The 24,174-nt window shown below is 40.9% G+C and overlaps 1 protein-coding gene across 1 annotated transcript in view; it reads right to left on the reverse strand.

The window, feature by feature from the left end:
• LOC308065566 (tyrosine 3-monooxygenase-like) overlaps positions 1-24,174 on the reverse strand; it is a gene marked incomplete at its 5' end in the record, with an annotated part of 82,380 nt that overhangs the window by 54,547 nt on the left and 3,659 nt on the right. The window contains 7 exons of the mRNA XM_080391621.1: positions 4,297-4,392; positions 7,497-7,553; positions 9,209-9,278; positions 9,905-10,040; positions 15,898-16,043; positions 19,777-19,827; positions 21,230-21,297. Of these exons, the coding sequence (XP_080247747.1) occupies positions 4,297-4,392; positions 7,497-7,553; positions 9,209-9,278; positions 9,905-10,040; positions 15,898-16,043; positions 19,777-19,827; positions 21,230-21,297 (624 nt within the window). The remainder of the gene's footprint in view (positions 1-4,296; positions 4,393-7,496; positions 7,554-9,208; positions 9,279-9,904; positions 10,041-15,897; positions 16,044-19,776; positions 19,828-21,229; positions 21,298-24,174) is intronic.

Here is a 24,174-nt window from a genome sequence, read left to right on the forward strand (position 1 = left end):
GAACAGCACTGTAGATGTGCCTAAAAGCTGGTTTGGCCTCCACTTGGCCAGGCTGGTGAGTGCCATGGCCACTTTGGTCAAGTGTCCTGGGTACAAACAAAAAGGAAAAGGCAGCTCATTCCAGTCAATGTCAAGACCTTTCTTTCCACCTTCAGCCTGGGCCGTGGGCCCCATCCACCTAGGGACAGTCTTTTAGTAAGCACCTCTTCACGGAGATCTGCCTGTTTGTCTTTCTCTTTTCTTGCCCCAGCCTTCAGAAGGCTCCCTTCGCTATTTTTTCATCCAAATGCCAACTCCTACGATACTTGTATATAACTAGTAAGAGTGGGTGACACTGCACAAGACTTTCAGCAAAATCTGCTATCCAGAAAAATTCAGATAGTAACCTTAACCATGTTTTTAGGTATTTCACTGAACTGAGCCTGAACTCTCCATCACTGGAGGCCTGCCTTAACCAGTAGGCCAATTTGCTGCAGAACTTGTGCAGAAATTAACACAGGACTTAAGAAAAAAAAAAAAAAAAAAAAAACGAACTAGAATATAAAATGGTAAAAGATGGTGTTCTTTCTGTTCTTCATTTTCAGTGTGTAATTGAAGAATAAACCTTGGCGAGCACTCATACAATCCAAGATGGATGGTATACACAAACATGAGGCTGCTCTTATAATCTTAGAAGCTCTGGGGACTAATGGGAAAAGATTTCAGAAACTCAAGACCTGACAGGGGTCCTGCTATGCTGTCAGTGTTGAAGCAGAATTGAAATCCCACTGATTTCAGTGGAAGTTCAGCTCAAAACCGGATGGCCTTAAAGGCCTCTACAAGTTAAGTACTTGTGCTGCAAGAAAAGCATATGTAGCACAGAGTGCTGCCAGAAGTGTGGTATGAACCATAAGATTTTACAGTATGTAGGACAGAGTCCAGCTGAGTGTTAATAGGAGAAGCATTTTGGATAATGTAGAACAGCTGACAGAATATAGCGAAATAAACAGTGCAATACTGAGAGCTGTTGGGGAGGAATTCTTACAGTTCAGAGGAGGCAAGGCTGGCCAGCAGTCAGACCCATTACAACTGTTCAGTTTAGACTTGGGTATGGTTATGCTGTCCTTCCCGATACCTAGCTGCTGTCACTAAAGGATTTGTTGGATAACATGGATTTGAGCGCAAGTCTCATGCCAAGGGTGTCTAGCTCTAATTTCCATCCTCTGCCTTTCTCCAAAGCCATGACCTGAGTTTGGGCAGGATCAACTCATCCACAGAAAATAACTGCCTGAATCTGAGTTCAAACTGGTCAGAGTGGGTGCTGTGGAGAAGAGGAAAACATTTTGAAGATTTCATAGTCAGGATTGGTTCCCTGGGTTACAATCGCACACCCACAGAGAGTCAGTGCAGGCTGCAGTTCAGGAATGTTCCCAGGCTCCTTACTGATGCTAAGTTCTCACATAACACTAGCTGGACATACTGCTGCTCACTCTCTCCAGCTGGTTAACGTTATCTTCTTATAGCCAACCACCTAGCCTTAGTAACTCATGCCTCTATTGCCTCCTCAGTGACCAAATCATCCTGTTACTACTGGTTCAGAAGCCTTCAGTGATGAGGAAACCTCTCCTTTGTGCAGGTCGCTGCAGCATGTCTCCTCCATCACATGAGCTGCCGTGAGTCTGCCTGTACTGAATATACTCATCAGCTAAATTATAGTCAAGTTTGGGGCCTCCATGCAGAAGCTCACAACTGGGCCCATACTGAGAAGACTGGCAGATAATTATCAGGATGGACAACAGCTTTCTCCCAAGCAGTAGCAAAACTTACCTAGAGCTTTCTTAAAAGCCAGTCTAAGACTGCAAAATGAGCTTTACAAGAAACTGAAGGCTATCATGAGCCTCACTATTTTCCACTCTGTCTTCCTCTTAACAAAACTGCCTAGATATTGCTGTATTTCTAAAAAAAAACCCTTCTATGAAATAGACACTGCACTGCACATATTTCCTCTCCTGAGCTGCAAAAGAAACAGTTGGTATACATTTTCAAGTTGCTAGCAGGTGCTTAGACATAGGATCTCAGCACTTTACTCACATTGCCACTGTCTATACTGAAGTTAGAATTGGATGCTTATGCATATGAGAATGATTACACAGAAACATTTCTGTATTTCAGTTTTGTTCCAAATAAAAATCTGTGACATAAAAGCCATAAAAGGAAACTTCAAAACTTCAGGCCATGGATATAAATAATTTGCGTACAAGAAGTTTCAGGTGCTCCAGGTGAAGTGCACAGAGCCCACTAAGTCCAAAAAGTTACATGCTGCTGAACTTGCAGGGTTGGCACAGGGATTGTACAGGGCACACAGCAGCATTACTGCTGAACTACTTGCCCATCTTCAAACTGTCTTAGGCATTACATGCAAGATGGACACAGTTTTGGAAGGGGGCTAATCCTTCATTACTTATTGAATATCAATGCTATCGCAACTGTAATTTCAGTAATGTGAAGGATGAAGATCTAGGTGGACCCTGCCATATCAAAAGTTTCTCCAGCAGCATTACCCAACCACTGCTGATAATAAAATGACAAAAAAATGACAAGAATCTGCCATTTATCAACTCAAGGACAGTTACTACTTCTATTGTCAACTTTAGAGGTAGGAAATTTGAGATGCAGTTATATATTTTGTATATACTGTTGCTTTATACAGCACAGCTTTGTGAACAAGCAGTTCTTGCCTACTGCTTTAATCAAAAGCAGAAGAGCTTGTTGGTGTCTGGTGAGGAAAAGGGTAGAAAGAGAGGAGGGAGAGCACAAATCTGGTACACTCAACCCCAGCCACCAAAACTGAGCACTTCTTATGCAACTTTTAACTTCATCTGTGTCAAAATTAAACAGAAAAAGGAGGTAACATCATGTAGATAGATTCTGTGGTGTGTATTACTAGGAAAGCTACACAAGCATCAGAGACATGATTACTTCTGCCCTTTAGTACCCTCTTTAACATGTAAATGCACTTGATTTAAGAATATAAAGTATTCAGGCAGGCAGAGCAGAATAAATGTTGCCTTGAACTGTGCTTTAATATTGGACCTTTTTGGTTTTACCAAGAAAATAAAACCAATCCAAGGTTTCCTGTCTAAGTTTTGAACTTATCATAGAACAGACACGTAAACCAAACGCATTGGGCTTGAGCCTGATTTGTAGAAGAGCTCATTTATCTGCTGTTTCAAACCTATGCATTTCACTGTTCTACAGACGAGTGCTAGCACACTTCTGCTCATGTTCATGGGCAGTCAGGCTCAAGATCAGGCTGCTACGTAGAAACGGAAAGCACATTTATTTCTCTAGGGGGCTAATGAGCATGCGGATCTCAGCTTATCAGGAAAGAAAGCTCTGCAAATGCTTGAAAAGAGCGTTTTCTGTTTTCCTTTGGCTCTTACTAATTCCAAAAAATCACCAAGTATCTGCACAACCTGAAGCAATTGAGTTCTACTGATACCAATTTAGGGCTTTTGCACATAGAAACTGATCATCTGCTTCCGTGCTCTGCAGAACTGAGGAGAAATTAGTATCTCCCCATCAGCTTTGTCCAAAGGAGGGGAAACCCATAAGCTTTCTGTAAAGGTGTACAGTCACTCTTTTCACAGTTAATCTGTCCAGGCAGAGCAGTATCAAACCCATGTACACAGAATTCCATCTACATAAAACCTGAGATGGGATTAATTTTGAAATGTATTTAGGAATGATAAATACTAAAGCACTTTCTTCTTGTCACTGTCCATGTTATTTACAGCTTCTTTGCACTTTATTTGGTCCAATCAGTCAGTGCATTTCAGATTCATATATGCATGTATGTCAATGGCATGGATGAAGTAGCAGCGTTCATAACAGGCATAATATTGCCCTCTAGTGAGTAATTCAGAAAGGTACAGAGTTTTATGTTAATTCAGAAAGGTACAGAGTTTTATGTTAATTCAGAAAGGTACAGAGTTTTATGTTAATTCAGAAGGGTACAGAGTTTTGTGTTAAAGTCAACTGTAATACTACTGGCCAGGAGTAGTAAGAAGCAAATCTAATACTTTATAGGATGATTGCTTTCATTGCATTTCATTTCTTTAGGTGGAAGAAACACACAATCCTACAGCAGTTTTTCCCTTCCTCAGTAGTTTCTGGGAAGATAGAATTAATTTCTTCGCAAAAGAAAAGCAATATTTTAAAGCACATTGTTTCATGTGAGGAAAAATATTTTGCTTTTACCAGAGAGTTCAGAAAACTGTAATATAGAAATCTTTCAATACCATGTTTGACACATACCGTAAGCTCCCCATAAGATGAAAGCAGTCCTGCCCCATAAGCTTTGATCAATCCGTTTTGCTTGCAGAGACCAAACTCCACAGTGAACCAATAAAGCTGGTAATAAGAGCAACTTGTGAAAAACAGTCTCCACAGGGAGTTCATTATTAAGCTTCTAATTTTTCCTTTAGTTTTCTTTTATCCTTATTCCTTAATGTCTTTGTATCTTCCATTTTTATAGTTGTAAAGTTTAAGGAATTTATTTTTTCTCTCAACAAATTATATTATTTCTTTCAACAAAACACACATAAGTTATAACACACTTTTCTAAAACTTGCCATCTTTCCCATTCTCACTCAAAAAAAAAAAAGGAAAAAAATTGCTAATGATAATTGCATGGGTAAATAAAGTCATAAAGTCCTATCCTCTTCTTTCTTTGGGAGATGTTACAAACTGCCCTGCAACATCTTAGCCCTGAGCTTCATTATAGTCAGTGGAAGCTGACAGATTTCAACCCATAATCCCTAGAAGGACAGGTAGGCCCCCACAGAGGGTTCAGAACACTAGGAAGGGTACTTGGAAGGGCAGTTTCCCTCCTCCTTTGTCTGTGTGATAGCATTCAGAAGAATTGAGTAATCATCCCTTAGCAGCAATGTACCCTTTAAGATTATTCCAATTACATCTTTATCATGCTCCAACAGAAAGAAAAAAAGAAAAAAGAAAAAAAAAATGCATCTCCCTGAGCTTTTCGTGCCATAAAGCACACATAGGATCACACTTCCTTTACCTGCTGAACAGTGGTGGGATAAAAGTGACCTGTGGCTCTGCCAACCTATTAGCCCTTCCCTACGATAACATCTAAGGAAATGGACAGTGGAGGACCAATTCTGGACACAGCCCGACCCCTAAGCAGCTGAAAAGATGCTGTGAAAAAGGAAGAAAATGGAAAACATGAAGCATTTCAAGAATATGGCTTTGTGTCACAACTTTTCAAGGTTCCCCTAGGGATGCATTGCACTTTGCTGCCTCATACACAGGGCTGGACCTTGGCTTCACTTTAGCCAGAAGTACTGCATTCTCAGCACCCTTCTCAAAGAACTGCAGTCAGTTTGTAAAATAATGTGAAACTGTTATTCTGTCTATTCTGCCTGCTACTTTCTTTCTATTTCTTTCTCTTTCACATGTCTTATAATTGTGATGACTTGGTTTTAGCCTGCAAATTTACCACTACAGAAACAGCATGCCAGGATCTTTCCTTCTGCAGAATCCTGAGCTGCTTTATCTACAAATCAGCTAATAATTCTGCATTCTTATTGTGTTAATAATCTTGATTCTTATTTCACAGTGAAAATTCTTTTGAGTATCTTCTCATTTTGCAGAAGATCTTTTTGACTGGAGAATGAGACATTGGAGAAGGAGTAGTTCTTTTTAGTGTTTCCTTAGTTACCCTATATTTGGCTTTTAGTGAGGTTCTTTCAGCTGTCACTGTTTTAACAGGGTACAAGACACAGTACTAGTGGCACTCTGTGGATGACATGAACATGGGCAATTTCCCATCTCTTATGCATGGATCCACCTGCTTAAAAGTCGTCCAGGGACTGAATAAAACAATGGCATTTCAAAGTTTGTCTTACAAATGTTACAGACCATAGCAACAAAATAAGTTAAGATTCTTTAAATTAACTTTTAGTTAACTTAAACGATGTCTTATCATCTAAGCTAGTTACCTATGTTCTCTTTATAGTGAACAGAGAATGACAGGGACTTCCAGACAGAAAAAATAATTTGTTAGACAGCTATGTCAGGATAGTGAATATGTTGCAGGTTCTTCTCTATCTTCACTTTCTAGTGAAGGAACCTAAACAGTAAGCCTCAATTAGATGTCTAACTTTTAAGCAGTTGAAGACTGAGATGTTAATCCAGAGTGCTTACTGTCCAGAGTACTTGAATGGCAGTTACAAAATTCTGTTCTTACAGATCCTGAACTTCAGTTAGCCCTTTCAAAAAGGTACCCTTATTCTACACCCCCAAACTCTAGATGACACAATGACAATTTCAGATATGAGACCCATCATACATCTAATCTTAACCCTATTTCTAATCTAGTCCTAGCAAGTCCAGCATCAGGGAGGGATGCTTGCAGAGGAATTGGCCTTCACCCAATCTCACCAAGGCCAGGGTAACAATGCAAAATGGCTTTCTGGGACTCACAACTGTTTAACCCTTACAAAGGCATTCTTAATCTTACTCTAGCCTCTCTAGAACCAGAGAGGGGAAACTGCAGAGGAAATGTGGACATGTCACTGCCTCTTCCCACACAGTCCACTCACATCACTCAGCCCAGGACCTGGATGATGGTACATAAAAATCAGTACTAGTACCTTTTGTTCTCTGAACTCTAAAAATACTGTTAGTCTATCTGGTCCTGACCCAAGGATGGATATGTGCAGATAGATTTTAGGTGAGCCATCATCTCCTTCACACAGTGCCTCGTTCCACTTCACCATGAGTGGGGCTGTGGGCTGGGTAAGAAATTTCAGGAGTAACAATCTTCTATCCACCCCCTCTCATGAATGAGCCTCCCCTAGCTGGGTGATGGTAAGGTTCCTTTCCTTCCCTGAAAAATTCATCAAGACTGGGAAATGGTTGTCATTATCAGAAAAAAAAAAAAATATCATCAGTCTCCAGCCCACTCAGAACAAGGTAAGATGGCAGCAAGGGACTGCATGAGTTCTTTTGGCAGCCTAGTGTCTCAGAACAAAATGACAATACCTGCTCTCAAATTGCTTTTAAGTGTTCACCTATTTGTGAGATTAATGAATAAAGGGTGAATCACATTGTGATAGTTCCCTGCACCTTGTGTAGAAGAAAATGCAGGAATAATATTGGGTACCCAGTCTATTAGATGAATGTAGAAAGCGAGTTTGGACTTTCCTGTGGCTAAAATTGTAGAAACTTGGTTTCAGTAATACTTTCTTATAGAAGCAAAAAGTATAAATACTTCTTCAGGTGAAATCACACAGTTCTGGGCTCCCCAAGAGGGACTCCAGCCCCTGCTCCAGCACCTCCCTAACCTCTGGATGAGAGGAGACACTCCTGCTAATGCCCCCTTTTTTCCAGCTAACCTGAGACGCTGGAGAAGAGTTTTCCCTGCACAGTAAGGGATATGCAGAGAATCGTTTGGATTTTGCCTCTGATATTAAACTGCCATCTGTACTTACTGTGGCCAGTTTCTCAATCTCCGCTTCAGATGATCCAAGAGAAGCCAGTCCAATATCCTAAAGCAAGTAAGCAAGCAGGCAGTGTTACACTTGTGTGATTATTCAACCCAAGGGAGAGAAAGAGGGGAAGGGGGAGGACCACATAATTTCTAGCATGAATAGCATGAACTATTCATTGTTTTTGTCACCCAAAATGACCTTCCATGGCTTCCAGGATGCCTACCTCTCCCTGGCCCCCAGCTACATACCACTGGGAGCCACATTAGACGAGGGTTTAATCCTCAGTGTTCTCTGTGTAAAGTTAACCGTCTCTTGCCTTAATGCTGTACTATCCCTGGCAGACCTTTACAGGGAGGCATGAGAAGGATGGACAGCAAGGTGGGTTTTATCTTTACCTTTCTGTCTCTCACTCTCTTTCTGACAGACCCATGCAGGATGGATTCTGTTCGCTCTCTTCTGTGCTCCCTGTCAATTTTTCTTTTCACAATAGGAGTCTGTAGATGTCTCTTCATAACTACCGTGGGAGCCATATCATACAGCAAACAAAATTAGAGCATTTTCACCATTCATAGTCTCATGTTGAATGGAATGGAAAAGAATTTTCATGGGATGAATTTCAACTGTGAAAATGTTTTGTAAAAAAAAAAAGTAGGGAAATGTGAAAATTAATTTAATGTGAGCCCATGTTGTGTAGTCTGTGTTATAGACAGGGAAAAGGGGAAAGCTGAAAGTCTTGAAATTGCTGTAATCTCTTATTTCTCATGTGTCTTCAGTTCTAGTATTGAACTGAAGAGGTTTCTTCCAGAATAAATTATAGACCACTAGGATATTTTAAGTACTACTCATCTGAATCTAAAAGTAGCCAATATTTGTGACCAAAATGGAAACCAGCATGTATCCAAGTTGATACAACTGAAAACCACATGATATGAGGTGAACTGGCATTCTTTTTAAGGTATTCTGACAGGGACCTAACATCATGTAACCCCTGTGCCCTTATTGCCACTTTCCACACTGGCCACTGATTGATAAGCCTAGAATATGAGTTATCTTCTTCCCTCTGCTATGGTTTTGAGGCACATTCATAGTTCTGAAGTCTTTAATTATGTGAGGTCATTGAGTTTATTTGGGTCTGACACTGACTGCTCATACCAAATAGCCTCTTATTACACAAAGAAGCCCTGTTTGCTTTCTGGAGCCTCCTTACCAGCGTGAGCAATGCTGTGAGAATCTGGTAAGTTGTAAAAGGAAAAACAACTCTAATGAATGACATGGTGATGGACACAATTAAAGTATCATGTGAGATAAAAATGTACATCCAGAGACAGAACCAGCCTGGGGGCTGGATGGCTGCTGCTGGTTAGGTTCATGTGGTGCAGGACAGAAAGCCAGGGGAACAGCGTAGTCAGTACAACCCAAACATGCAGCACCACAGAGGCTCCACTGGCATCCTTCTGCAGACTGACGCAGCCCTCCCACAGAGAAGTCCCACAAGCACTGCCTGCCCTTCCTTTTACACAATGTCCATTGCTACCACTCTCTTGGAGTAAACGTCTCCTGGAACACTGCTAGCCCACCATCCCTGGAGGTTGCAACTCAGGCACAATCAAGGCTTAAAATACCATTTTAAGCGCAGTGAGCTGCATGCCTTTGATGCACATCTAGCCTGCTAACCAGAGAGGCCAGTTAAACAGTCAGAACAAGCTTCTTACCTGTGAGAACTGGGCAAACTCCTTGTCAGCTAGCATGGGAACATGACCCAGTAACTCATGGCAGCAGTCTCTGGAAAACAAGGGACTTTCATGTTTAATAAAGGTTGCTTTTCTTGCCCTACATGTATTTCCCATGAAGGGCTCTAGCTGATAGACCTCCAAGCGTGAGGGCTGCTCCACAGTAGCTGCCTCCATACCTGGCTCTGCAGGGAGCCTTCCCTACTGCTGCAGAAGGCCAGCTGCCCCCCTCTATGCTGGCTATTGTCTCACTTGGGATGGCACGGGCACTGGTCTCCTATGTCACAACATCTTTGAAAGGCCTCTGTTTTGTCCCAGCATACAACAAAAGCATCTGTGCAGACTTGTAATTTCTCATGAAATGTAATTGCTGCTGTCTGGCCAGCACTTACTGGGAGACTTTCACAGCAGGGAATCAAACCCCAGCAGATGGTAACTGAATGCAGGATGAAAAGATGAAACCAGATATTCTCCAGTCTCTGTCTCTCTTGCAAAGTCGTCTGGGGTAGGAAGAGACCCACACCCTCTCATGCATGACTGCCCCCTCTAATTCTGCAGCTACCAGTTTCTCAAATTGTTTCATTCTGTGGACTACTGGATAAAGCTCCAGCGCCATACCCAAGAGAACATCCCAAACACATTCAGAAGCATGGGACTGTGCCAAGGCATCAAACTTACGGTTCTGGGGAATGCATAGGAGAAGAGAAATGCCTTATATACTGTGTGCTTTGGAAGACACGAAATGCCAGGCTGGCAAGGAAGTCACGAGCGGACAGCAGACCTGCAGCTGGTCTCAGCTGGAAACCTGTTCTCTCTGCAAAAGGAAGTGAGGCCAAATTTAGGCATTTCTGGGGTTAACTAGATGGCACACTTAGGTAATTAGGTAATTGGTTATTTACAGGTAAGCCCTTTCAGAGGACCTTCCAGCTCTGTTGCAGGAGCTCCCTCCACCTAAGTACAGTAGGAACATCCTGGCTTATCATTGTTTACATGACCTTGTACTGCTGTGGATCCAATTACTGCACCATCACAGCACCTAGCCATTCATCCTACACATCTTCACACAGCAATGATATGAGTTATGGGAATACTGCCTACCCCAGTTTACAATTTTAGCACATTTACACACATTATCTACTATGTCTTGCATGTCAGTGATGTGTCTGAGGTCACATATGATCCTTATGATCAAGCAGGGGACAGAACCTGCATTTTCAGCCCTGGCTTGTCTATGAATTCTGGGGTTATCTCTTGCATTTCCTGTACAGCATATGTAAAAGAAAACCAGGAGTTCGATAAGGGATACACCCCACCCCTACCCTTGTCTGAGAGCACCTGGCTGTTCCCTGATGCTAGATTACTGCTTAGCCCCCTCCTGCAGACTTTCTTATTCCCTGCACTGAAACCCCCAGTACTTAGTACTGCTGAAGACAGAAACAGGTGCGCTGAATGTCTGCTCCAGTCTAGCTGGTTCTTCTGTTCCTCAGTAGGCCTACTTCAACATACCCTAGGGTATGTTCAAATTCATTTCCCTTTGTCAGTGCATGCTCTGCATGTGTAAACTATCTCAGCACTGGCAAAACCTGCTATCAATTCTATCTTTCTGCCTGGACTTCATTAGAATGGGAACATGCAGGAGAAAGAGCAAACAGGTCCTATCAGAGGTAAGGGTGCTGGAATTTGGCCCTTAATCATTTACACATCAGAACTTCCATCAGTGCTTTCACATATTTTTCTGTTCTGTTTTTCTTTCTTTTTTTCACCATTATGTTTGCCTAGAACTAACTATAGAGCCTCCCAGTGATGTGACCATACATGTTTTGCTTTGAATATATCTATAGAACAGGACAGAAAAATTAAATACTTTTGCACCATGCTTTCAGCTCATGCAATCAGTGTTACCCCAGGACCCGCTGCATTACTACAAAAGGTCTGTGAAAGACAACTAACAAAATAACCAGTCCTATGGTCAGTAGAATACAAAATCTACATTTCCATGGGAAACACGTTGGTGGTCTGCAAAGCTAAGAAAATTGAAAATCACTGCTTTAAAGGAGAGCCAGTGATAATCCTTTTGAAGTCCTATATTCAAAATCTGTGTTGCATTCTCAGCTCCCATAAATGACATTTCATCTTCTTTAAAGTATAAAACTACATTTAAAAAAAAATCAGAAATTGCTTTATTCTCCCTTCTCTATCCATATTCTATTGTGTCATGAGGCCTGGAAGCTAATTTATTTTATGTAAACAAACAACAAAATCCCACCCAGAAACCAGGCCATTTATAAGATTTGTTTTGGTTTGGTTTTTAGTGTTTCTTCCAACATTTTCTTGTCTTTCTCTGTTTGGCTATTAGCACTTTTCTCATTTAAAAAAGAGCGAGAAAGAGAAGAAAAGAGGGGGGTGGGGGAAGGCTTCACTGGAAGAATTGGAACTGACAAAACATTTGAAGCTGTACAGGGCAAAAAAAGAATGGACAGCAAGGAATGATTCTACCTGACAATGTGAGGAACTAGGTGATTAGTCTAGATTACAGGGGTTCTCAAACTTTTTAAACAGGGGGCCGGTGCACAGATGAAGTGGCAGGCAGTCATCTGCGGCTGCTTGGTTTTCCCCCCCCAACCCCCAGCGGGGGTGGGGGGCGTAGTTTGAGGACCCCTGGTCTAGAAGATCTAGAAGATACGATTTGCCATGGTTATCTTCTATTGCTCCACTGAATTCAAAGGCAATAGGTACAGAACTGCCTCAAAGCTGAAGAGAAATCAAATGTATCGAGATTATTTCTTTATGTTGAGGAAGCAGGGTGTTTGGGGGAATAGGGAGACCATCAGCTATGTCTCCTTGGGCACTGGCCAGGAGCTGGCACAAGGGCACTCCCTTGCTGCTGCAGCCATACTAAGACAACCCAGAGGAATGTGAAAATCTCAGAATCTGGTCATCTCTGGGCTAAATTCTGAGTCTGAGTGAAGTGAAAACTGCACCAGCTGAAAAATATATCAGATGAGAACCAAGCCCTAAGTAACTCAGTTTTGGAACGACTATGAAAAAGTCTAGGGCAATTTATATTGCTTTAGCATCCATGTTGGAGGAGCAGAGGGGAAAATGGAAATTACAGCTCAAGTTCCCTGAGATGCCCTTTTAAATATAGGCCAGTGAAGCAGACAGTCTGCTGATGGAACAGACTTGGCCATCTGCCTTGAAAAGTACATAGGGAAAAGTTTTCTGCTGAAGGTAGTATCTGCAAAATCTGAACTTCTATTTTGTTACTGCACAATAAAACCAGCAATCAGTAGAGAACTGGGGGTGTGGCTGATTGGACATGCTGCCCAAAGACCTCTGAAATCAAAATTAGTTAAAGGGAAGGTCTTGAGCAGTTGACCTAAAGTGATCTGTAAGTCTTAATTCTTGGCCTAAAAAACTCATGTATACAGGCCTGTGCATTGTAGTGTAAGCTTGCTTGAGTTCACTGCTGTAATTTCTTCCAGCTGTGGAGGACAATGAATGCCTAAATCCAAACATCTTTCCTAGAAAGAAAGATATACCTAGGTTCATCTAGTTAACTGTTTAGAAAACCATTTACTAAATGGTCACATGGTTAACCATTTAAATTCCCTTTAAGTAATTATAAAGTACTTATGATGTAGAATTCATTTCTGTTCAAACCAGCTTCACTAGCAGGCCAGCTAACACTAGACAGATCTTGTAGTTCAACTTGTATTGAAGTCAAAAAGAATTGCTTGCTTGAGTTCACAGATACTGCTGAGCAAAAGAGAAGGTGGAATTTTATCTGGCTGTGTGTGCTGGTTATAACATGATCACTTTCTCTCCAGAAGATTCCTCTCTTTCTCTCTCTCCATCCCTACAGTTTATTATATTCAAAGCTGTGCCAGGAGAGGTTTAGACTGGATATCAGGAAGCTTTTCTTCACCAAGAAGGTGATCAGACACTGGAACCAGCCTCCTAGGGAGGTGGTCGATGCCCCAAGCCTGTCAGTGTTTAAGAGGCATTTGGACAATGCCCTTAATAACATACTTCAGCTTTTGGTCAGCCCTGAAGTGGTCAGGCAGTTGGACTAGATGATCGTTGTAGGTCCCTTCCAACTGAAATAGTCTGGTCTGTTCTTTTCCTGATCTGTGCTATATAAAGACTTATCATCACACATGCTAAAGAATGGTCCAGTCCATAGAGGCACTATTTAGCAAAGGTACATGCTGGGATTTGTGTCCTAAATGAGATAGTGGCACAGTCTGGGGCTCACCCAGAACTAAGCAGTGACAGGACGAACTGCACTATGCATCTCCACATAGGCTGTAGTTGAAACACATCCGCTATAGAATTTTGGGACACACATCACAGCCTATAGTTTGATTGAGGGTTGGTTGGCTGAGCACTGCATGCCTGTAACACAGGAAAGAGCCTAAGTACACAATTGATTGATGATTTGTGAGGAGCAAAAATTCTGGCTTTATTGATGCTAGTGGTAAAAGACACTCAAATAATAAATCAGAAGAACTCTTTATGAATCATACCCCTCACCCAGTGGCTGCTTGGCATGAGACTGCCTTTAACACAGATTTTACAGACCTTGCAGATGCTTCTGACTCAGTCTGAGTTTGTTACAAAGGGACCTTTGTATAATAATGTCAATCTTCATACTATTATTCTATAAGGAATTCTGCATAATGAAATGACCCTTATTAGAGGGAATCATTGAAGATAAGTAAGACATTAGTTCAAAGCCCCATATAATGGGACTAAAATAGCTTACTCTTAATTGTTTCTAGCTGTAAACACAGTTCTTTTGAACAAACTTTGTTCCATCTATGCATCATCTTTTAAAAAGCCTGTAGGCTAAACTAATCCAGGTTTTCTCTACAGTTTAAGGGGGGTAGGACTAGCTTTCCTGAGAGCCATTCTTTCCAGTTCCCTTAGACACCCATTCCAGGATGGAATAAAATGCCTCTGAAGTGCCTGAACTCATACCCAGTCAGAACAGTTCAGACAATTAGATTGCAGTAGACATCCAGTGTTTATAGCAGATGAGTTGAAACTCACTGTGAACATCTTCCCAACTATTATTAGCAGAATTTTCAGAATTACTATTTTTACTGCCCTTTTTTTTTTTTTTAATTTTTTTTTTTATTGCTTAGGACAATCTGTATGGCATGGAGAAAATTTAGAACCAGAGCCTACAAAAGATGTGAGCAGGGACAGACTCCAGGCAATCAAATCCTGTCAACCAACATAAGTAGTACAAAGGACAGGGCATTCTTACATTATCCTAGATTCTTCCACTTTGAAATCACCTGTTCATTTAAAGAATACAAATATCTGTGATAATCAAATCAGCATCACATGATTTCTGGCACTCCCTGCTGTCAGTTACCATGTAAATGCCATAAGGTGAAATCAACTACTTCATGGGAAAAAATATTTATCAGCCCAGTTTCTATAGGAGGGAAGTAAGATGGATAGTTAATAGAAGAGAAAATAGATCAGAAAATGGATAATGCATGCACAGAAAAATTCCTACAGCTGGAGGTGATGGTGCGCATGAAAGATGCTTTCAATATGCCACCTCTCCATTCCCTTACACTAAAGAAAGATACAATAAAAACTTTATCATCAAACAGCATAATCTTCCCTAAAAATGTCATTGTCTTAGAAACCTTCAGCAACAGAAAGCTTATTCAAACTTACTAGTGTCACCTACGGATACATGGAGCAGGTTAGTTAATTTCCTTAATATTGTATTTAAATTCAATTTGTTTGAAGTTAAGCCATACTTTTTATTATTTATTTCATCATAGTCATCAACTGCCCTCCTCTCACTGGCACATCTCCTTGTCACTGGGAAGGAGCAAGGAGGCATTAAGGACCACCTATCTTTAGTCATTCTTGCTAACAGTAGGAAATCATCTGGTTGACATAAAGTGCGTGGCCTTGGGAATCTGTGCAGCCTGTGGCCTCATAAAAATAATGCAGGACCCTTCCATAAAAATAATGCAGGGCCCCTTGCTAGTCAGCCCCCAGGTAACAGCAGTTAGGTCAGCCTAGCACTATTATGTGTCCTTTCATCTAAGGCTATATCTTCATGCATTTACAGACTAGCACCACAGCCTTTCTGCTATCCTGTCAGCCACACGGTAGGTACCAAACTTTAGTGGGACCACTAAAGAAAGAAGCAGCACTGTTTCAAGGCTGACAGACTAGCAGGAGCTCCTGAGGATCATTCCCTCTATCACATATTGCCATCCTGTCTCAGGCATCAGAAAAAAAAGGGACTTGAGAGGTATGTACCTGTACTTGGGTTTGGGACTTAGAAGCAGCGTAGCTATAGAAGCATTAAATACAGACAAACCCACAGAACACCTGCATGTGGAAATCTTGCTGGGTAGTGTACTGCAGCAGCTGTACTGCCACTAGTATTGGAGTTAGCTAGTCAGTGCTACACCAACTGCAGCCACTCACAGAAGAAACAAACTTACAGTTCAGTCCCTAGATATGCCTGGTATTAATGCCCTGTGTTACAGCTCATCTTGCACAAGGGAACTCTACAGCTAATCAGCTCTGCTCATCAGCTTGGGTCCTACAAGATGGTTTGTGTGTGTACGTGTTGTACAAACATGTCCAGGAAACGCTAGAATAAACTGTGGTTCATAATAACTGACCTTTTAAAAATCTGGAGACGTCCTGAAGCTGAGGTATGTTATCCTCTTGGTAGCCACAGTGTTTCTCCAGCTGCTGGAAAGCATCCAGGTACTGTGTACAAGCATGAGTAGGGTAAAGGCTTCTCAGCTTCCTGTAGACTTCCCTCCTGAAAAGCAAAAAGCCATATAGCATGACCCACCTCGATAAAGCAGTAGTTATCTGCCCTATCTACACATCTACAGAGAGACATAAACCCCCAGCACAGGCAACCTAAAAACCTGAACTCAGGACACCTGGTGCTTGGAAGCTGGTGCCTGGGTAGTGGAGGAAAGCATAAGGGGCGTTGTTTCATTTTTCCTTCAGAAGGTGGGTTCTGTTCAGCAAATCTGTTTTATCCCTTCCTACACCCTCCTTTAATGTAACAAGACTCTAATCCTGAGTCAGAATTGCTTAGGTGTAAGGGTGTTGGAGGTACCAGAGAAATCCCAGGGAGAAAGCTACAGCTGTGGCCCTCTCTATGTTGTGCAGTTTAAGGATGGAATGAGCCAGGTATTCACTCCCTCTCTATGTTGGGGTACAACTTGAAATACTCATCCCTCCACCTCCATGCTGAAGCCTCCCTCACTTATATTTGGCTCTTACAAACCTCCTACTAAAAAAGTACGTTTTCTGATACTGAAGAATAATATCTGGACAGGCAAAGGGGTTTGTACTGTTGCACTTCAAAATGCCTGGCATGGGCCATGTATTTGAAAGACATGCCAACTTCTTGAAGCATTTATCCCATTGTACAAAAAGAGACCAGCTGAAGAAAAGAATATATATAACCAGATTCAGACACGGGCTTCAAGCTTCTCCTAAACTTGATGGTGCTTGGATTTAGAGCTGTGGTTTGTAATATATTTAGCTGTTGCAAAATAAGTAAGTGGTAATAGGATGGCAAAGAACCTTATAGAAATGGTTATTTTTGTTCAGACATGGCCCTAGGGTGTTAAAAATTTTATAAACATTGTTTTATGAAAATTGAGATCATTCTTGGAAATGCTGGCTACGGAAAATGACCTTTTGTTGTTTTTGTATTGTTGTTTGTTGGGGTTTTTTTTTGTGATGCTATTGTTGCTATGGAGGTGATAGCCAGTCCCTGGTAATGGCTCTCTTCATTTGTATGAATGTCTTACACAGTGTGGGAGTAATGAACCAGAATGAAGGGGGTGAGAAAAACCTTAGGAAAAAAAAACTAAAAGAACAGAAGGAAACAGTGGCTGCTGTCACTATTGCAAAAGCCGCAGGAGACTGGGCCATTTCCATAGAAGAATTAGGAAAAAATGAGGAGGACTAGAGTTCAAGTGTTGTCCTGGCTTATTTCCCCAAAGAATACTACTGACTTCAGTGGGATTGCATAGGATCTGAACCAGTACACAGTTCATCCCCTGACTGGAGTCTAGAGAGAGCAGGCTTGTTTACACTTTTGTACATATAGTCTCTTATCAAAGTATCATTCTACTGTGTGTCCTAACATTGATGGCCACAGAAACATAGGCAATGTCTGAAACTAGCGATGAATTACCCAAAACTAAGAGTCCCTCCTCTTTAAGTACCTCTAAGGCAATCATCTCAGTTCACTCCAAGATCAATAATAGATCAGCAGATATTTCCAGACAACAATTTATCTTGCCTTAACGTAGTGCCTCAAATAGGTATAATGTCTCACTGTATGAAGGTGCTATCACTGAAAGGACCATTAAGCTGCTACTTGGTGGTACTTCAGTCCAGAGATGGAAAGAAAGACTGCTGAAAGCATGGTCAATAGAATACTCTAGAAAGGTGCCTCACAATGAATGATGGAGCCAGCTACTTGAAAGATTTTAAAGGCAATGGCCTTATTTGACATAAATATCCTTCTTTTGGAAAGAAAGTGGCACTATTCAGCTTTATTATGAAGATGTGGCAGGTGCATCCCCATAATTTTCTCCTAGATTCTCCCTTTTTCTTATGTAGCTTTTATGCATAAGACATCTTTTATAACTCCTTAATTTCAGGGCCTTCCAAGAAGCCTGCTTCAAAACAGAAACTCAGATCATCTGTACCCTCTGTTTTCTTAAAGTCATATTTCTTCACTTGATTAGTTTTCATTTTTATAACCATGTTGCTACAAACTGAAGGCATCCAACAACTCTTCCGAGTGAACACCAAGGGAATTTAGTCTGTGCTGCAAATTTCCTGTTCCAGTGCACAGCGCTCAATTAAGTTGTGCTGCAATGCAGCTGACTTCAGGGCACAGCCCCAGGGGGCTGTGATAGCCATTGGGACATCTGATTTTGGAAACAGCTTTACATAACAAGGCAACCTGGGTTGCTGGGGCTGGCTCTTTGGGGAAATGGGCAGACACTGCTTTAAAGGTCTATTCTGTTACCACAGTGGGACTAATTCTAGGTGGAGAAAGGCTGGAATGACGGAGGTTGGCAACAAAAGAGAAAAACAGGAAAGAACACAAAATTAAATTTGCTTAAATATGACATTCCCACACACCATCCCATGCCAAGATTGTTGGCTGGTGGTAGCGATCATGAGCATGACACCAGCCATCAATCTTTGACAATTGAAAGATGCTATAAAAACCTCTTTGAGCTTAATAAAAATGTGACTGCCTGGATGAGCTGGATGCAAGGTTTCTATGTGATTGTGGGTAACACCCCTCAAGCTTTCTATGGCACAGTAGATTTTATTTAAAATAAAATAATCACTTGAAAAGATGGGATGGCCTTGTGGTTCTGGCATGAGACACCTAGTGTATGGATTTAATTCCTGGCATTGATATAAATTTTATGTATAATTTGGGGAAAATCACTTAAGCTCTAGCTTTTTCAGTTCCACAGTTATAAAATGTGGTCATCATTCTTCCTTTTTCCCACCTTTAGGCTGTCTTTCCACTTCAATTGTAAACTTTTCTGATCAAAGACTCTCTTAATATGTGCATATGTAGCACCTTGCACAATCCTGCAACTCTGCTTTTAATTGGGACAATTTGACATATTTATGTTTGTATTATCATACAAATGTGTAATGATTGCTGCTTACTGCAATTTGTTAAAGTTACTTGGAGAAAGTGGAAACAGAGATAGGTGAAATAAGAACTCTGCTTTCTTTCAAATTGGTCACATACTTCACATAAAGTCTGCAAACATACTTTGAATTGAATTAATTTTGTTTGTTTGGGTTTGGGTTTGGCATTTGGTGGTTTTTTGTTTGGGTTTTGGTTTGGGGTTTTCTTGTGCTGAAAATCTTCAGGAGAAGCAAAGCCCCAGTGAAGAAATGCTACACTCTGATATCATATGATATCAAAGGCCTTTTTACAGTGTAAATAATGTATCCTAGAAGGGCACTCCAAAATTCCCTTTGCCTTCAGTTTGAGAGAATGATGCCTATACATGTTAATAGCAATGAATACTTGCAGAATAAGCAAGGCTGGTCTATCCTATGAACTTTGGATTAGCCACATCCTGTGACTGAACTCTCATCCTGCGAGTGGGCATTTTCTCCTGGTAACAGATTTGGAAAGGTGGTATTTCTGTCACCACCATAGCTATGGTTAATTAGAGGTCAGTTAGAAGCTACACTGTAAGCTCCAGGTGTTTTCTGGCTTCTGATATCTGGGTGGGTATGTCAGGCAAGGAGATGGTTCGGAAAATGCATTTTGCTCTAGGAATTGAATAGTTAAAACGAGCCCTGAGAATGGCTTTCTGCAAAACAAATGATCAAAAGGTGACACTTAACCAAGGAGTAAAATTTGAGATGGATAAATATGGTTTTAAAATGTATTAACTGTGTCACATTGCCAGTCTTTCCTGGTACTGCAGTGGAATGGCCCAGAGGTCGGATTGTATGAGTAATGAACTCACCATGTTGCAGTCTCCTGCGCAGTGTACTCAATGCAAGGCAAAGGGTCTCCTCTGTAATGGAGAGAGGAAATAATGCATTTGTCTAAAGCAGGTTTCAAGTTCAGTTTCCAAGTATTATTTTCTTTGCCTGCACCATGATATTTGCTGTAATGAAGACTGAAACAGCAAAATAGTACATAATTAACAACTTATTTGTCTTGGTAGGTCCTAATGGGTGCATTGTCTCCTCTGTTCCGGTGTGAGGAGGAAACAGAGGGATATGGTAAGAAAGGGAGCCATGTTCTGCTTTACAGAAGAAAGAAGAAGCCTTCAGGCTTACCCTTACGTCTGCTGAAGGCAATCTAGCAACCCAAACACAGTGTGCACCTGGAAAGTCCCTCCCTGGAGGATGTGATCAGCACAGTATCATCGCAGAGAAGCATTCACAAACTCATCAGCAGAAAACTACCCAGGCATAAACTGCGTGGCCATCACCAACTTCTGTGATGGGCGCTCTTCTCTCCTCTTCCTCACTGCTGCTTCTTCAGTAGCTCTGAGTCAGTTCAATGTGTTCTTTTGTGCTTTGTGATACACTAGCTGTGATAGATGGTGGTGGTAAGAAAACTATACTCAAATAGAAATCTCCCAAGACTTGGGAGATTTCACCAGTTCTTGGATACCAAGAGGCTGACAGTCCATAACCAGTTCTACCTATACATCTGATTGACTGTCAGACAGCGGTGTGATTCTGGTGAAGTTTTACATGTAAAAGAAGAACATTTTCAGTATCACTGACATGAGACCTAAGAGATTTTTAGGTTTTTAGGTAGCTAATGTACACAGCTAGAGAAATTTTGTCAAACAAATAAAAAAAATAGTAAATTGCTTTTCTCTGTCAAAAATGTTCCTGAACATTGTTCCTTATAGTTCCTTGGAACAGATTAGCCCCAGCTCAGGAGCTAGTCCTAAAAGGCACTTCAAAATTGAAATAAAAGAATTATACTGAGAAATCACCTCTGGGAGGTTTAGATTGGATATTAGGAAAAAATTCTTCACTGAAAGGTTGGTCAAGCATTGGAACAGGCTGACCAGGGAGGTGGTGGTTGTTAAAACACATGTAGATGTGATGCTTAGGGATATAGTTTAGTGGTAGACTTGGCAGTCCTGGGTTAACAGCTGGACCTGATGATCTTAAAGGTCTTTTCCAACCTGAATGCTTCTATGATTCTAAAATACAGTACTGAAAGAGATGTGAATGCAAACCTAAGATTTTTATCTTAAGGTATATTTTCTGTGTTATGGGAGAAGTCAATTTCATATGGAACAAGAGCTTCTGTGGCTGAATTCTGTTTTCTAAAAGACATCCCCATTGATACATTGACAAAAGATTAAGTCCCTGGTGTTTCTTTCACATAAAGATGTCTGGAAGCACATGTGGACCGCTGGAGTCTCTCTTCAGCAGCCTTGTACTTACATTCTGTAATTAAAGGCAAGGTCAGCAAAGAACGCCCTCCGTTTCTTATACTCCAGGTCAGCATAACCCTGAGTTAGAAAATAATTCAAAAAAGTTTAATATTAAGAGGGATTTGTAGGCATAATATTTATTTCATTCGGAAATAATAATAAGCATTCAGAAAACATAGGCCTCAAATAGCTTTTCTTTGAAGCAATGAATCTTAACCCTTATGAACCAGGTAAGCCAAAGTCTGCAATTAGTTACATTCATGACATTTTGATGAAAAACTGGGGCCTGTGACCAGAAAGGAAAGAAACATGGCTTGGTAGGAAGGTTTTGGAGTTGTTCATAAACGCTACATCACAGACCATTACACTTACTGTCAAATCTAAATGCAAATCACATTAAAAATTGAATTGAAATAGGGGTTTCACTTCTACTGGGGATGAGCTGAATCTATGAATTATTTCTTTCCTGTGCTAAGCGAAGGTTGCAATATAGGGCTTTGATGGACATGATGGTACCAAGCCTAGTACCATCTCACCAGAGAAATTATGCTGCAGCTGCACAATAGCCTGTGCTTTGGGCAAAGAAGGGGTCCTCAATGGCTAGAAATCATTAGAGCCACCACTGAATCTGTAGACAGTACAGGCTTTCAGCTCAGTGCCCCCTTACCCCTTTATTACCATGTTATGATGAAGACAGATGCAATGCTATCTGTTTAAAAGGGGCAGTTTACTTATTAACTCCTGGAGTTTTGTTTTTGCCCCCTCAGTGCTTACTAGAAGTTGAGCTTCAAGCCGGCTTCTCCAGCTAATAAATACGAATAGAGATGTGGAATCAAATTCCTTTGAATTTTACATCATTCATAATAGGAATAAAATCCAAAATTTGGCACTGTATTACTAATATAACTCATAAACAGTGTTGATCAGCATCACTGTACAAATATTTATTATTCTAAAATATTCAGAATTTACTGGAACCACTTTGCATACTAGGAGCCAAATTTCTCCCTTAGGTTTATTCACATAATTTTCAGTGTAGCAATAATACCAGTAATACTGCAGTTAATGACTATTGTGTGCATGAATCTGAAGAAAGAACTGGATCCTGAGAGCATGTTTATTTCTGTCATGTGTTAGGGATAATTATGTTCATTCAGATGTTACCCTTGCTTGTCAGTAGCTGTAACAAGTCCATGCAAAACATGTGGGAAAGCCATTGGGCCTTTCATTGATCTATCATTGATGCTGTGACCTCCCAGTTTTGTCCCTGCTGTTGCCAGTTCTGAGCAGCAGAAGCTTCCCTGGGAGACCACTACAGCCAGTGCCAGGCTGCCCCAGAGACTGGCATTGTAGTGTCATCAGTTTGCTTTTCTGGCCATTAAAGACATAGTAAAGAACAAAGTGAAGCTGTTGAGATGGACAGCCCAAACTGTCTATTTGGTAGTAAATGTGTATGCAAAATCTTTGCTGAGCTACCTGTACATCAGCATATTTGGTACTTTCCTCCAACCTGCCCATTTTTAAGCCATGCTCAGCAGCACAGTAAATGAGCTCATGTTGTGCTCCCTCCTGCTGCAGACAAATGCTTTTCAGTGCCCGAGCTAACTTGTTTCAAGCTAGTTTAGGTATTTCTGAATTGCACCGCATTCTCCAGTTAGATTTATCCCCACTCAGCACTTTGGTAACTGTGCAACACCGGTACTTTCATCCTCTTCAGTGCTCACATCTTCTGTTTGGCCAAGTAGGAAGGAAACTCAGTTCAGGTCGAAGAATTCCCAATGTGCATTCATTTATCTCATGAGGAAGAGCCTCAGAGCTAGCTCAGGAAAATTATAAATACTTGGACTGTTTCTATCAGAAAGAGATGAGGAAGAATGAAAGATGTCCTGGTCAAAGAGGATATGAAGCTCTCCTAGAGCATTACAGTTTAATAAGCGATTCTCAAAAATAGAAGATGGGCTTGGAAAGTTTTTTTTCATACCACACAGAACTGTACATAGCTAATAATGCTAACACTCCGTAGGTTAATAAAAAGGTCTAAATAGAATTCATTTAGAGAAGGGAATGACAAAATCTTGTGGATTCTGTTGACACCCATCCAAATCTTCCTTGCATTTTTCAGTGCAAAGTCTATGCTTTTTTTCCTTTTCATGCATCACTTGTATATGGTGTTTGGCAGAACATTTCACAACAATTCTGCAGCTTACCTTGTCAATCAGCAAATGGCCCTTTGGAGTCCCTTTTTTGTCTGTACCAAACTCATATCTCATCTAGACTAAAGTTGGAAAATTTTGATGAGAAACAAGTGTTTGTTTGTTCCTAGTACTTTGCCTTGCTATCATCATTATTAAAGCACATTTTTCCCCTTCCTTCTCTTAGAGTTTCTGCTTATGGCAAGACTAAGGTACACACACAAAACTGTTATGAGTAAAGCCCTTTCTGCAGCCCACTCCTAACCAAGACCTACTACCTGAATCCAAGGGAAGGCCCATCACAAACATTCTAACAATATTTTGCAGAGTAATATCAATAAATACTGCCAAAATCCTGGCTCCAAGGATCTTGTGAGAAGTCAGATGTTAAGTTAGGTTTATAACCTTTCCAACTTGCTTCGTATTTAAACTTTAGATGCTTACCTCAACTGAAATTGCTAGACCTTTTGAGCTTCTCTGGCCATATTCAAAACACAGTTCAGGTATTATATCCATTAATCAGTGCTGCCATGTATTTCTCTTATATTCTGTCTAGATGATTTTAGCAAGTTTAAGCACAATACTCCCCTCTGTGGGATCTGAGGATGTGGTATTTACTAGTGACTAGCTCTTTGCCACTTGTCCTCATTACCACCCTCTGTACATCAGTACTTGAATGAGATTGCTGGCATATGCAAAATTAAGAATGTAGGTATGGAATATCTGAAAGGTCAAAACATGGAAAACACAAACAGCAAGTCTG

Source organism: Falco punctatus (genome assembly GCF_963210335.1).
Source record: "Falco punctatus genome assembly, chromosome: 6".
In the NCBI taxonomy this organism is placed as follows: Eukaryota; Metazoa; Chordata; class Aves; order Falconiformes; family Falconidae; genus Falco; species Falco punctatus.